The sequence below is a fragment of the Phocoena sinus genome, chromosome 14, assembly GCF_008692025.1.
Source record: "Phocoena sinus isolate mPhoSin1 chromosome 14, mPhoSin1.pri, whole genome shotgun sequence".
NCBI classification, from domain to species: Eukaryota; Metazoa; Chordata; class Mammalia; order Artiodactyla; family Phocoenidae; genus Phocoena; species Phocoena sinus.
In genome coordinates this window covers 82,089,304-82,104,617 of record NC_045776.1, presented here as the reverse complement: position 1 = coordinate 82,104,617, position 15,314 = coordinate 82,089,304, and the positions used below count along the sequence as shown (strand labels likewise).

Genomic DNA, 15,314 nt, shown 5'->3' with positions numbered 1-15,314 from the left:
TGGGGGATCAGTGGGGAAAGGACGTGAATGGGGAGCGACTGCTAATGGGTTTGGGGTATCTTTTGGGGGGTAATGAAAATGTTCTTGAATTAAATAGCGATGATGGTTACACAACTTTGTGAATATAGTAAAAAGCCACTGAAAATGGTAAATGTTATGGTATATGAACTATACCTTAATTTAAATTATAAATAAGCAAAAGAAAAAAAAGTCAAGCTAGTCAACCCCTCTGGGCCTCAGGTCCCTCACTGGTAAAATAGGGATAATGACAGTATTTACCCCATAAGACTGTAGTGAGCACTAAATAAGTTAATATATATAAAGCACTCAGAACGGTTCCTGGCACATAGTAGGAGCTATATAACTGCTACCTAGTACTGTCAAAATTTCTAACAATTTCATAAAATTAATATCTTTTTCTTCTGATTGAAAACATTTTACATATTCATTGTGAAAACTTTCAAGTATTGAGACATGAAGTAGAAAATCTACCCGTAACTCTACATGGCTGCACCCTTTATCCCAAGATAATCATGGGTAATAGTTTGGTGTATACGACTCGAGAATTTCTTTTATATATAGTCTAGCCCATATAATTATAATTTTAGATGAAAATATATTCATGCATGTTTGGCAATTTGCTGTATCTCATATTGTGCCTTGGAGATATTTCCGTGTTACTATGCAGAGAGCTATCATCTCTTTTTTCTTTTTCTCCTTTTCTAAAAGCAGCATCATGTTTCAGTGTACTGACGAGCCATCATTTAACTAATTCCCTATTAATGGACATTTGGATTGTTTCCATTTTTAAAAATATTTTCAAACAAGACATCCTTTTACTTATGTCTTGGCATCCTGTGCGAGTACTTCTGCGGGCTACATTCCTAGAAGTCAGAAGAGAGGCTATAATTTAATAGAGGGTAACAAACTGCTGTCCCCACACCTCCCAACCCTGTCCGCCAACAGCCGGTTGGCTCCCTTACACCCTTGCCAACGCTGGGCGCTATCCATCATTTTTATCTTTGCTAATCTGATTTGTGAAAAATGATGTCTTGTTTTCATTTGCATCTTTGATGTACTGGTGAGCATCTGCTCATAGGTTTTATTGGTCTTTGTCTGTGAACTGCCTCTTCACGTTCTTCCAAATGCTTTTAAATGCGTTTTTTAATCATTTTGGATGTATCATCAAAAGGCAATTCCTTCCCAATTAAGTTGTGGTTACAGGGCTTTATTGTTCCTACAACTTAAAAGATGCTTTATGCAAAGGTGTTTTTACTTTGGAACTATGAGAATGTTTAACTAGATAGAGGTGGTAGTAGCACAACAGTGTGAATGGACTAAATGCCAGTGATTTGTTCACTTTAAAATGGCTGGTTTTATGTTATGTGAATTTCACTTCAATAAACTATTTTTTTAAGAAAGATGCTTTATACTAATTTCCAATTGATCTTCAACGGCAGAAACTCCTAACTTCATGGCTCTAAATGAAAGCACTAATTCGAAAAGATATACACATCCCTATGTTCATTGCAGCTTTACTTACAATAGCTAATATATGGAAGAAACCTACATGTCCATCAAAAGATGAATGGATAAAGAAGATACACAATGGAATAAAAATCTTGTCATTTGTGACAGCATGGATGGACCTAGAGGGTATTATGCTAAGTGAAATAAGTCAGACAGAGAAAGACAAATACTGTATGATTTCACTTATATGTGGAAACTAAAAAACAAAACGAATGAACAAATGTAACAAAATAGAAACAGAATTACAGATACAGAGAACAAACCGGTGGCTGCCTGAGGGGAGGAGGCATGGGGGGAGGAAAGAAATAGGTGAGGGAGATTAAGTGGTACAAACTTTCAGTTACAAAGTAAATGAGTCACAGGTATGAAATGTACAGCGTGGAGAATATAGTCAATAACTACGTAATATCTTTGTACAGTGACATATTGTAGTGATCATGTTGAAATGAATGGAAGTATGCATAAATGTACAGAATCACTATGTTGTGTAACGAGAACTAATACAGTGTCATAGGTCAATTATACTTCAGAAGCAAAGAAACTCATAGAAAAAGAGATCAGATTTGTGGTTACCGGAAGGGAGGGGTTGGGGGAAGGGGGAACCGGATGAAGGCAGGCAAAAGGCACAAACTTCCAGTTACAGGATAAATAAGTCCTAGGGACGTGATGTACCACATGATAAATAGAAGGAGCCCTGCTGTGTGTCACATATGAGAACTGTTAAGAGCGTAAATCCTAGGAGTTCTCATCTCACAGAAAAAGATGTTTTTCTAGGGACCTCCCCGATGGTCCAGTGGTTGAGAACCCATCTTGCAAGGCAAGGGACGCAGGTTCAAGCCCTGGTCGGGGGACTAACATCTCACATGCCGCACGGGGCAACTAAAACCACGCACCAGAACTAGAGAGGAGCCCGCGTGCCGCAACTAAGACCTGACGTAGCCAAAAATTAAGATAAATAAATAATAAAGTTTTTAAAAAAGAACTGTTATAAAAAGTTATACAAAAAAAGTTTTTCTATTTCTTTAATTTTGTACCCATAGGAGCTGATGGATGTTCACTAAACGTACTGTGATATCACTTCACGATGTATGTAAGTCAAATCATTATGCTGTATACCTTCAACTTATATAGTGCTGTATGTTAATTATATCTCAATAAAACTGGAAGAAAAAAATAATAGCAACAAAAAATGCAATGGATGGAAACATTTAAACAAAACAAAAAAAAAGGGGCTTCCCTGCTGGCGCAGTGGTTGAGAGTCCACCTGCCGATGCAGGGGACACGGGTTCGTGCCCTGGTCTGGGAAGATCCCACATGCCGCGGAGCGGCTGGGCCCGTGAGCCATGGCTGCTGAGCCTGCGCGTCCGGAGCCTGTGCTCCGCAACGGGAGAGGCCACATCAGTGAGAGGCCCACGTACCACAAAAAAAAAAAGGAAAGAAATTTGCTTTATGCTAATTTCCCCTTGATCTTCAGTGGCAGAAGCTCCTCACCGCTTGGCTCTGTGGCTGTTACTGTTAGCAGCAACTCCAAGCCTGGGCCGCTCCGTCCCGCATCCCCCAGCCACCTGCTCAGCCAATGCAGAGGTTCTCAGAACTGGGCACATCTGTGGGATATTCTTTGTCCAAAAAGTTTGTGTCCGTTAAAGATGATGTACAAAGACTCTGAAATCTTCCTAAAACTCCTTTTTACATATTTCTTTCAAATGTCTCCTTCCCAGTGTTTTAATAGTTAAAAAAAAAAATTGTGCTGGATTTCTCTCCTGTCCCTGTCACATTAAAAAGGGTTATTGGGGAAAAAAAAAAAAAAAAAGATCCTGGGTGATCCTGGCCTTTTGAGGACCTATCTTATCTGAGATACATTTCCAAGAAAAGGTCCTCCTCAAGCATGGGGTCAGCTGCTGTTGGTGTTTTTCAACTTCCGCCTCCTCGGTGGGGTCACTAAAGCATTCTGACCTCCAGTTTCTCCTGACTCTGCTCTTCCTAGCCATACCCACGAGGCAGCCAAACCACAGGCAGAAAGAGGCTGCCTGCCAGGGCTGACTAGCTAGGATTCCAAAGCCAGGGCTGCAGCAGGGCCCAGTGATGCCCAGGAGACGACAAAGTCACAGCTTGGTTCAAGGGTCAAGTCCTGCCCTGACCAGCAGCTTGACCTGGGGCAAGTTTTATCACCTCTCTGATCCCCAGTGACACAATCCTTTGCAGGGTTCTTGCAGATGAAACGGGATGACAAATGCAGGGCCCCGACACAGGGATCGTGCACCATAATCAGTGCTGATCACGAGAGGCAAAGCCTGGACCCACAGGCCTAGCAGCACAAGAGGCCAGCCATAGATGCAGACCTACTTCGGGAGGGAGGCACCACTGCTCTAGGATGCTAAGCTTTGGATGCCCTGGGCTTGGTCCTTTGACCGCTTCTCCATCTACCGTTCCCCTCTGGAATCTTCTCTCATCTCATGGCTTTAAACCACCAGGTGTGCTGACCTCAAACATGGGTCTCCAGCCCAGCTTCTAACATGAACTCCACTTCCCCAATAAAATGCAAATTTCATGGTGACAGAAACATTGTTTTGTTTTCATCTCCATCTTCAGCACCTAGAACAGCACCTGGCTCAGGTAGGGGCCCAGTAAATAGTTGCTGAGAGAACAAAGAATGCTATTAGTTGAACTTAAAACTCCTTTAAGAACGAAGAATAAGAAAAATTAAACAACTGATAGTATTCAGGTGAAACTATCTGTCGTTTTTTCTTTAACATCTTTATTGAAGTATAATTGCTTTACAATGGTGTGTTAGTTTCTGCTTTATAACAAAGTGAATCAGCTATACATATACATATGTCCCCATATCTCCTTCCTCTTGCGTCTCCCTCCCACCCTCCCTACCCCACCCCTCTAGGTGGTCGCAAAACACCAAGCTGATCTCCCTGTGCTATGCGGCTGCTTTCCACTAGCTATCTATTTTACATTTGGTAGTATATATATGTCCACGCCACTGTCTCACTTTGTCCCAGCTCACCCTTCCCCCTCCCCATGTCCTCAAGTCCATTCTGAAACTATCTGTTTTTATCCACAAGGGAAGAACAGAAGATTTTATCACACATCAGCAACTTCTCCGGAGCCTCGGAGTCCAGTTCCTTCCCTTAGCCTCAGGCACTGAGCTCTGGGTACCTTATCCCTGTGCAGTGCTGGGCTCAGAAACAAGGGCTCTGGGTTTGAATCCTGACTCTGGCACTTCCTAACCATGTGACCTTTGGTGAGAACTTCCCCCCTTATCTGTGCCTCAGTTTCCTCCTCTGCAAAGGGAGGAGGGTTGTGATGGTAGCCAAGCTGCTTGCCGGTCCTTAAGGTGGGACTTGAAATAAGCCAGGCGCTGAGAAACTGATTTACGTGCCATTAGCGGGAAGCTCCCGTGCTTACCTGCACATTTTTGTGGTTGAATTGAAAAGCTTCACTTTGTAGCCACTGTTGCAAATGAGGAGGAAGAGCTCCTTGGTAAGTGGCGGGTACCAGACCATACAGGTGGGGTAGCTGCTCTGGTCAGTTCGCTGAATGTCCAGGACTTCCAGGTGGTCTTTGTAGCTCTTGAGTAGATTATACTCGATCTACAGAGAAGCCCAGATGAATACGCATGAGGACTGAGGTGAACGAAGTCAGTCAACAGTCCTTTTCTGCGGAAAGACAGCATCAGGACTTCTAGGAGAAGACTTGCCCAAACTTCTAATAAGCTACCAATACGGAGTATCCATTATGAGCAAGATGATGCCATTTAATACTCACGACTCCCCAGCAAAGCAGTACTGTTGTGCCCATTTTGCAGATGAGAAAACAGATGTTCAGAGAGGTTCAGTGGTTTCCCCAAGGTCACATAGCTAAGAAGTGGGAGGATGAGAATTCAAATCTAGGTCCAACTAACTCCAAAACCTGAACTCTTACAGTTATGTTGTACTGCTTCACTTATCATTATCTTGGGAAGTTTTTGAGGGTAGGAACTAATTCATATCTAAGTCTCAGCACTTGACAGTCATAAATTAGCAGCCTGCTGAATTTCACACATATGTAGGCTTTGGTGGCCAGACCAGCATGGATGGACAGAAGGAAGGATGGATAGAATAAAGGAAGTAACGGGGGGAGGGAAGGAAGGAAGTTAAGATGGATGCACAGATAGATCGATTGATTTTGAATCTTTTGGCTCGATCATGTAATATTGCATTTGCCGCTGTCTCTACCTTTCCCTCTGATATTCTCTGAGTTGTCACATTGAGGTGAAAGCCTGGCCCTGCCCCCTACACACACAGAAAGTGTAAGTGTTGGCTTCGAAACATACACTGAGAGGCGAGGGTGGCTGAGCTGTCGGTGCTGTGGGGAGTACCCCCACCCCACCGTCAACGTGCCACTTCCCAGGAGCCTCCTTACTCAGGACACAGGTCCCTGTGTGGTGTCAGAGCCGTGTGAAGGCCAAGTGCCAACTCAGAAAGGTTTTCGCTACTTTGTCATACATTCATTTTCTCAAACAAACACAAGTACTGTGGGTCTGGTTCTGTGCCAGAAGCCAGGGAGGTAACGATAACGAGACATGTTCCTGGTGACCAGGCAAAGGAAAATGAAACAGCGCACCAAGAGTCTGTCTCTCCCAAGGCTCAGCAGTCTCGGCTCATTGCTGTCCAGATGAACCCCGAACAGGACACTTCGAATGCTCTTGCGATGAGAACGAAGTCTTGCCAAATACTCCCAGACCCTTCGTCCATTTTTGACTCTCACCACGTAAACAGCCACGGTGAAACTTACATCCTGAGTATGAGCAAAAGAGCAGAAGTTGCTCCTTTTTAGATTTTGTTAACTTAAGAATCATCACTATGTTTTTCATACTAACTTTGCTTTTAGAAATTTTATGCAAAAGGAAAACCTTTGTCTATTGGAGCAAGTAGTAAAATAATGCCCATTTTGCAGATGAGAAAATCAAGGTTCAAAGTAGGTAGGTGGGGGCAGGGAGAGATGGTATTTGTCTGACACTATGGTCTTACTCTCCTTGCTCGTCCCCAACTCATTCTCTGTTGGAAACTGAAACCCTGACTCTTTCTGCCTCTGTCCTCCCTTCTGTTTATCCGGCTTCACAAAATTTTAAAAGGTACGATTAAAAAATATATACATGATGGCTGAGAGTGACAGGGGTTGGGGAGAGGGCGGGAGCAGCCTGAAGGGAGCTGGGGCGCCTGAGTCAGTGTGCTGCTGGGAAGCGTGTAAGGGACAGAGGTTCAAGTGAAGCCGGCTGCTTCCCCGCACCCCACCCCATCCCCCAAGAGAACTGGCAAGAAGGGAGATGTTGGGGGGTCCCAGAAAAATCTTTACTGAGATTAAGAGCCCTATTCACAGAGGGAAGGACCAGAATCCGAAATGCTCGGTGGAAGACTCCGCTTAAATGAGAATGTCATCTCGTCAAAAATCAAAGGGAAAGATAAAACCCAGGATGCAGAGAAAGGGTTCCGAAAAACTAACAAACCAAAACGAGCTGTCAGAGTAGCAGAATCCAAGTCTGGAAGTTCTGAGGCCCTGGTCTTGTTTTCAGGCAGAAGTCCTACAACTTCCCCCACCCCTTTCTCCTTTTATAACAGCTTTATTGAGATATAATTCACCTCCCACACAATTCACCCACTGGAAGTGTACAGTTCAATGGGCTTTAGTATATTCACAGAGCTGTGCATCCATCATCACAGTTTTAGAACACTTTCATCACCCCCAAAAGAAACCTGTAACCTCTAGCAGCTACTCCCCATCCCCCCTAACTCCCAGCCCCTCTCCCTTGTGGCTTTAAATAAGGTTGCTGAGCCCCTGGACGGCACTCAGTGAAAATACTCACAGCGGTTGCCATATACTGGGAGTCATGGGAGAAGCTGACGTGAGTCACACTGGTTCTGGAATATTTGAAAGGCTCTGGGATTTCACTTTCTAAGGACATTGCATCAAGAATGTAAACGGTCCCTTCTGTGAAGCCAGCTCCGAGGAGAGCTCCTGAAATCACAAGCCAGAGAACAATGATCGAAAAGGACTTCATTCACTCAAGAAACATCGACTCCACGCCAGGCCTTATTCTACATGCCAAGGAGACAGCAACGAACACGACAGACAAGGTCCTGAGAAGGAGAAGTAAACTGGAAAGCATGGCATCGTGGGATGAGACCAGGCGGTACGGAGCTCTGCAGTGTCCAGGGGGAGAAGGCATCCCATCTGGCCTGGTGCGGGGAGAGGGTCAAGGTAACCTTCCTGGAGCTGTGACAGCCAAGGGATTAGCCATTTGGATCTGTTTTCAGTTTAAAACCTAAGACAGGCTGACAAAATGAAAATACCTTCGGGGTTGTAGGTCAGACTCTGGACTCCAAGCCCCTTCTCAAAGATCCTGCTGAAGAGGTATTTTTTCTGTTCATAATCCCACACTTTGATCACCCCACAGAAACTCCCGATGGCAATGAGGGGTTGGTACGGGTGGCAGGAGATGGCACAAATGGCATCCTTGGGCTCTACAAATAACTTCTCAAGTTTGGTCTCATCTGCTGTTAAGTGGTACACTGACGCATCCGACGTTCCAATGATAAAATTCCTGTTTGCCAAGGAGAGACCCAACAGCATCAGTGTTTGCAGGGAATGGGGCACGCCAGCTATTCTGCTGCTAATTACACACGAAACGCCTCTGTCGTCTGTAATTTAGTGACATTATTAACCCAACATCTCCAAAAATATACCACCAATACCCAACAGCCTCCATTTGCAAGTGAAAAAGCCCACATTTCTACATGTAAATTGAGTCATTAAGTATGCAGATGGACAGTCAGTTGTACAATTAGCTAATCTGCACATGCAAATATTCATTTGTGTATGCAAATATGGAGTTTGGTGCACACATACAGATGTGCCTGCAAATACCACAAGGGTAATTAAGCAGACTCACAGATAATTCTGTCTTGAAATGTTATGGCTATTAACTATCAAATCCCTTTAACTGTAGTGCTAGGACAAACTCAGCTTCGAGAAAGGAGACCAACCTACAGCAAAGGACTCCAGAGGCAACAGAGATTAGAGCCCTTTCCAGCTTCCCACCACTAGACATTCTTAACAGGAGAATGATGTTTCACTTAAAAAATCGATTAAATAGTGATTGTGATCAGCCAGGGAGATCCGTCTGCAAGGCAGGTGAAGGACTGACTAGGGAGGCCAGTACCCTCGAGTTCACATCCCAGGAATAGGAAGAAGATCCCACTGTACACAAACTAAAAGAAGACATCACTTTTTGACCATGCAAATGATGAGATTCATTAACAACTCACCTTACAATAAAACGGTCACCTTTTAAAGTGCAGTCTGGAGGATAGTTTGTATTTTCAGTCGGAGGAGTTGCCGGGGTCTTTGAGAAGGACAGGCTTCTTATGGAGCTCAGTTTGAAGTGGCTGTACCAGTTCACAATGGACAGGGTGTGATCGTAGAACTTGATGTTACCCCGAATGTCACCTGTGACAATATAGCTGAAATGGAGAATAACATCGGTTTGTTAAATAATGGTAATGAGTACCATCTATTGAACACCTAATTATATGTCAGCCCCTGGACTCCGGGCATTGTAAAAACTTTCACTTAATACTGCCCTGGGATTCCCTGGTGGTGCAGTGGTTAAGAATCCACCTGCCAATGCAGTGGCACGGGTTCAAGCCCTGGTCCGGGAAGATCCCACATGCTGCTGAGAAACTAAGCCCATGCGCCACAACTACTGAACCTGCGCTCTAGAGAGGCCGCAAGCCACAACTACTGAAGCCCGCGTGCCTGGAGCCTGTGCTCCACAACAAGAGAAGCCGCCGCAGTGAGGGGTCCGCGTACCACAATGAAGAGTAGCCCCCACTCGCTGCAGCTAGAGAAAGCCCGCACGCAGCACAAAGACCCAACACAGCCAGAAGTAAAAATAAATACATTTATTAAAAAAAAATATTGCCCTTATGTGGCTGATTTTACTGTCATCCCAGTTCACATCTAGGAAACTTAAGGCTCAAGGCCTCAGATTGCCAGATTTAGCAAATAAAAATGCAGGATACCCAGTTAAATTTGAATTTCAGATGAACAATGAGTAAATTTTCAGAATAAGTATGTCCCATATATTGCATGGTCCCAAATGCAGTTGCCCCATGCAACGTTTGGGACGTACATAAACCTGGCAACCCTATCAGGGCCACGTGGCTAGGCTATGCAGGGATCCAGGTGTATCTTATGCAAAGCCCATGCTCTCTGCTCTCCTCTTCCCTGCCCCGCAAGATCAGCCCCATGCAATGGCAGTGGGCAGTGATTTACATCCTCTGCCGAAAGACTACAGATGACAACAGAGTCCATCAGCCATTCCTCTGAAATCACGCAGGCTGGCAACGAGATACAGGAGGACACTGCTGTGAGAGCAATCGATTGTAAAACCCTGTCCAGTCACCACAGCCAAAGGCAGTGCTGCGTGACAAAACAGCTTTTATTTCCAGTCCTCAGAGCCATCCCAAATGAGCTTGTTTTTTTTTAAAGCCTCTGACATAATTCTAATCATGGGGGGCGGGGGGAGGTGTGGGATGAATTTTCTCTTATATACGCAAAGTGATTAAATGAGGTTTCTGATTAATAAGCAAGGCAGGTGGGCCGAGTAATTGGCGAGAATGTCATTCACAGCCCTCTGCTGGACAGAAATGGCAAAACAAGCTAAGTGTTTCCTGAGACCTTTTCCAGCAACGGCTCTGGGGTCCTGGCTGGGTTTTATTTAACATGGAGAAAAGGAAACCCAGGCCTGGTCTTCCCTGGGTCCTAACCCCCAACAATTAAAAGTTGATTGCAACACCAACTGCAATTCTACTACTGTCTTTTCTTATCAAGTGAGTGAAGATGACGATTTACATTTGTCTTTGTAAAGCCACGCCAGGACCTCACTGTTCCTCTGTATTAAAAGAAGGGGTCAATAAAGCAATGGGCTTCTGGGAAGCAGATGGCACAGTGACTCCAACCACGTGGGCAGGGTTCTTGTCACGAGGCAATCGTCTCCAGCACACTGATAATGGCTGTTTTACCGAGAGCTCCCCTGTACAGATGACATGCTAAGAGTTTTACAAGGCTTGGGAATTCCCTGGAGGTCCAGTGGTTAGGACTCAGAGCTTTCACTGCCGGGGCCAGGGTTCAATCCCTGGTCAGGGAACTAAGATTCCGCAAGCCATCCTCACAAAATCACTCTGGAGGGACAGTATTGCCTATGCCTACTTTACAGATGGAAGACTGGAGGCTCAGCACATTTAAGTACCTTGTCCAAGGTCACTTGGCAAGGAAGGGATGCATCTGGCAATGTGAACCCCTTTATGTCTGAGGCTAAGGCATAAGGCTTAGATCATCTATGTGCTCCCGCAGCCTCTCAAAATCAAAGAGTTAGGGAACTTTATAAAGTTATGTTGTGGTTCATCTTTTCATGATGGGTAAATGTTATTCTGTAATCAGAAAAAAATATATAGCTATTTATGTCCTTTTCTTAAATTTAAAGTATGGGCAAAATAAGTCTAATTAGGGCAGAAGAAAAAAAATTAGTTACTTTTTGTTTCACCAACACAAAAGGACTGTTAAAAGTAATACATGCCTGGGACTTCCCTGGTGGTGCAGCGGTTAAGAAGCCACCTGCCAGTACAGGGGACACGGGTTCAAGCCCGGGTCCGGGAAGATCCCATATGCCGCAGAGCAACTAAGCCCGTGCACCACAACTACTGAGCCTGCGCTCTACAGCTCACGAGCCACAACTACTGAAGCCCGCATGCCACAACTACTGAAGGCTGTGTGCTCTACAGCCCATGCTCTGTAACAAGAGAAGCCACTGCAATGAGAAGCCTGTGCACCGCAATGAAGAGTAGCCCCCACTCGCTGCAACTAGAGAAAGCCTGCGCGCAGCAGCGAAGACCCAACGCAGCCAAAAATAAAATAAATAAATAAAATATTAAATTACTATAAAAAAAAAGTAATACATGCCCATGATTTTTTTTTTTAAAAAAGCAAACCAATCAGTACAAATGAGACTATAAAAAGAAGTAAATCCACCCCCATCCTTGATCCTAGCTCTCAGTTCTTTTCCTCAGAGGCAGCCAGTGTTTCCAGTTAATTGGCTCTCCCCAGAAACAATCTATGCGTGTACAACATACGTGTATACCTCCAAAAGGGTTTTGAAATAATTTTATAATCATCTATAGCTACTTTTTAATTAATTAAGTACCTGTCAACTGTAGTAAGCACAGTGATACCCTCCTTCTGCAAATGAACCAGTTTACAAGGTGTGATGTGGGGAAAGCCCAAAGAGGTGGAGGCAGACAGCAGTGGGCGGTAAACGTCCCAGACAACCAGCTTCCCTTCCATTGTCGCCGACAGTATTTGGGTTAAATTCAAATGAAAGACTGACTGGCTAAATTTTCCCACGAGCTTGTTGAATGTCTGCATTTCAAGAGACAGGTTATGAGTTACCTTTGGTAGTAAATATAAAACAAAACATTTATCAACACGACATTTTATAATGTTTTACCTAAATATAGTAAGAAAAAAATAAAGTAAAAAAGAAAAAATCATTTAAAAAAACCCTCCCCCATGGATTGCCATGATCAGGCAGTTCTGAACCTCTGAAGGTTTGCTAAGAGCAAGTGAAGGGTTATATACTGGCTTAATTAAACTGTTTGCTTAAAGCAAATGAAGGAGTGATTAATCATCATTTATATCTGTTCAACTTCTCTTACTGAGGTTTCAGAGACTGATAAAGAAACTAATGTCTGTCATGGACAAAGCATGCTCCAGCTGTAAAACATTATAAAACAATTCTCTCGGGCTTCCCTGGTGGCGCAGTGGTTGAGAGTCCGCCTGCCGATGCAGGGGACGTGGGTTCGTGCCCCGGTCCGGGAAGATCCCACATGCCGCGGAGCGGCTGGGCCCATGAACCATGGCCGCTGAGCCTGCGCGTCTGGAGCCTGTGCTCTGCAACGGGAGAGGCCACAACAGCGAGAGGCCCGCATACCGCAAAAAAAAAAAAAAAAAAAAAACAATTCTCTCAGTTTATTTTTGATCATAAATTATTTTCCCATCAGTGGAAATTTAAGTGCTGTACGTAGAAATGCCCCAAGACTTCTTATTAAATGTGTGCTACGTAGGATACGGCACTAGGCCATCTTTCTTAGAGGGTGTCTTAGAGATGAAGTATAGAAAGAACCCAGAGCAGTGAGCGAACCCTCAGTGAATGTTTACTGAATGAATACATGAAGGAAACTCGGCAATCTGTCATATGGTACAGTAAGTCTGCTGCCTGACTCTCTGCTTAGGCAGGGAAGATCCTAAGTTGGATCTCTTTGACTTGAACACAAGAGGGTCAGTAGAAGCACAATTGGTCAAGCAAGGACATCACATTCTTTCTAAGAACAGCCCTGTTTCAACACGAGGCATTTTTATCATTTCAAACTGCAGCCGATCCTCATTCTTTGTGGATTCGGTATGTGTGAATTGACTTACTTTCTGATATTTATTTGTAACCCCCAAGTCAATCCTCGTGGCACTTTCACAATCATTTGCAGATGTGTGCATGTGCCGAGTGGTGAAAAACGTGACATTCCCAGCTGAGGTCAAACAAGGCAACTCTGTGCCTTCTCGTTTCAGCTCTCAAACGAGAGACAAGTGTCCTTTTCCTAGCCTGTTTAATGCGATGTTCTAAATCTTTTTTGGTGCTTTTTTTTTTTTTTTTTTTTTTTTTTTGCGGTACACGAGCCTCTCACTGTTGCGGCCTCTCCCGCTGAGGAGCGCAGGCTCAGCGGCCATGGCTCACGTGCCCAGCCGGCATGTGGGATCTTCCTGGACCGGGGCACGAACCCGTGTCCCCTGTATCGGGAGGCGGACTACCAACCACTGCGCCACCAGGGAAGCCTTTTTTGGTGCTTCTTGTTGGTGATTTTGGTATTTAAATTGGCTCCTGACTATGGTACTGAAATGCTGTCTAGTGCTCCTAAGCCCAAGAAGGCTGTGACGTGCCTTACAGAGAATACACCTGTGTTAGATAAGCCTCATTCAGACAGGAGTTCTATCTAGTGAGTCCAACATTAAGGAACCAACATTATATATTAAATATGGTGTCTTTAAACAGAAACATACATAAAACAAGGTCATGCATCTGTCAGTCGGTGAAAGTACTGTGACCCTAGGCTGGCAGGAGCCTATTCCTGTATCTCTCCTAGGAGCAATGATTCAGCATCCGCTAATTCAGGTCTACAGAGACCTTACAGAACATAACTGCTGCAAATAATGAGAACTAACTGTATTTTATTTTTGATACTTTGATGTATGAAAAGCAAAGTTTGCAGACAGGATAATCTTGCCTTGTGTCCATCGTCTTTTGGCTTGCCCTCTTGAAAAATAAAGTTTTATTGGTCAAACCAAAGGTGAAGAAGGGAAGCAGAAAAATCATTGTCCGCTGCACAGAGAGAGCAGGTTATGTGAGTATCAAAAGCAGAAACTGCTGCAGGCGACAGGACTCGAGGTCCACCTCAGGTGCAATCACTCAAGGAAAGCAGGAACGATAAAACGTTCCCCCCAACACCTGGCTCACCACCTTTCTACTGGCTCTGAAACATCTAAATACCCAACATCATCTTTTAAAAATGGTCCTGTCGGGCTTCCCTGGTGGCACAGTGGTTGAGAGTCCGCCTGCCGATACAGGGGACACGGGTTCGTGCCCCGGTCCGGGAGGATCCCACATGCCGCAGAGCTGCTGGGCCCGTTAGCCATGGCCGCTGGGCCTGCGTGTCCGGAGCCTGTGCTCCGCAACGGGGGAGGCCCCCCGCGGTGAGAGGCCCACGTACCGCAAAAAATTAAAAAAAAAAGGTCCTATCTATCTATCTATCCATCCATTGACTTAATTTTGGCCCTGCGTCTTTCAGGATCTTAGTTCCCCCACCAGGGTTGGAACCCATGCTGCCTGCATTGGGAGCGCTGAGTCTTAACCACTGGACCGCCAGGGAAGTGCACGCAGTATCATTTTTATTGCTCTGAAAACTGAGCAGCTTAAAGGGATCCACTCATGTTCAACTACTTATTTCACCCCAAATTAACTTTCATCTTTTGTCATGTGCACACATACATTATAAAAATCATCACTTTCTTGGGTATTTTCTCATGGTAGTAAACTTTCTTTGCCATTTATTTACTTATTTATTTATTTTTAAAATATTTATTTGGCTGTGCTGGTTTTTAGTTGCGGCCCGAGGGATCTTTGCTGCCGCGTGTAGGATCTTCAACTGCGGCATACAAACTCAGTTGCGGCATGCAGGATCTAGTTCCCTGACCAGGAATCGAACCCAGGTCCCCTGAATTGGGAGTGCAGAGTCTTAGCCACTGGACCACCAGGAAAGTCCCTGCCATTTATTTTTATCCATATTATTTTGAACAATCCATCCATTATTTTTAACTGGCCATTCAGTATGGTAAAGGACCTAAGTAAAAATTTCAAATTATTTTGCAATATAAAGATACATACAAAGAGAAGCCCAAAATGACTAAGCTGACACACACATATTTATTCTCCACAGTCAGATGTAAAAAAAAGCACAACAGGCATACTCACTTTTTCTGTTAAAAGTGGGGCACTGTGAACAAGTATATCTCCCTCTTCATACTGATAAGCACAGAAAAAAAAAATCACTACTAAAAAAAGACTTGGTTTCCAAAAGAAGAGCTACAACAGCAAAACTCAAAACAAATGCATCTGAACAGCATCAGAGCTT

The 15,314-nt window shown here is 44.3% G+C and overlaps 1 protein-coding gene across 2 annotated transcripts in view; it reads right to left on the bottom strand.

Moving 5' to 3' along the window:
- WDR66 (WD repeat domain 66) overlaps positions 1–15,314 on the bottom strand; it is a 68,341-nt gene that overhangs the window by 27,416 nt on the left and 25,611 nt on the right. For both annotated transcript variants that reach the window (XM_032603013.1, XM_032603014.1), the window contains exons 9-15: positions 15,155–15,205; positions 11,780–11,994; positions 8,844–9,038; positions 7,869–8,119; positions 7,382–7,533; positions 6,142–6,315; positions 4,945–5,129 (exon numbers count right to left, since the gene is read on the bottom strand). In XM_032603013.1, coding sequence (XP_032458904.1) covers positions 4,945–5,129; positions 6,142–6,315; positions 7,382–7,533; positions 7,869–8,119; positions 8,844–9,038; positions 11,780–11,994; positions 15,155–15,205 — 1,223 coding nt within the window. The remainder of the gene's footprint in view (positions 1–4,944; positions 5,130–6,141; positions 6,316–7,381; positions 7,534–7,868; positions 8,120–8,843; positions 9,039–11,779; positions 11,995–15,154; positions 15,206–15,314) is intronic.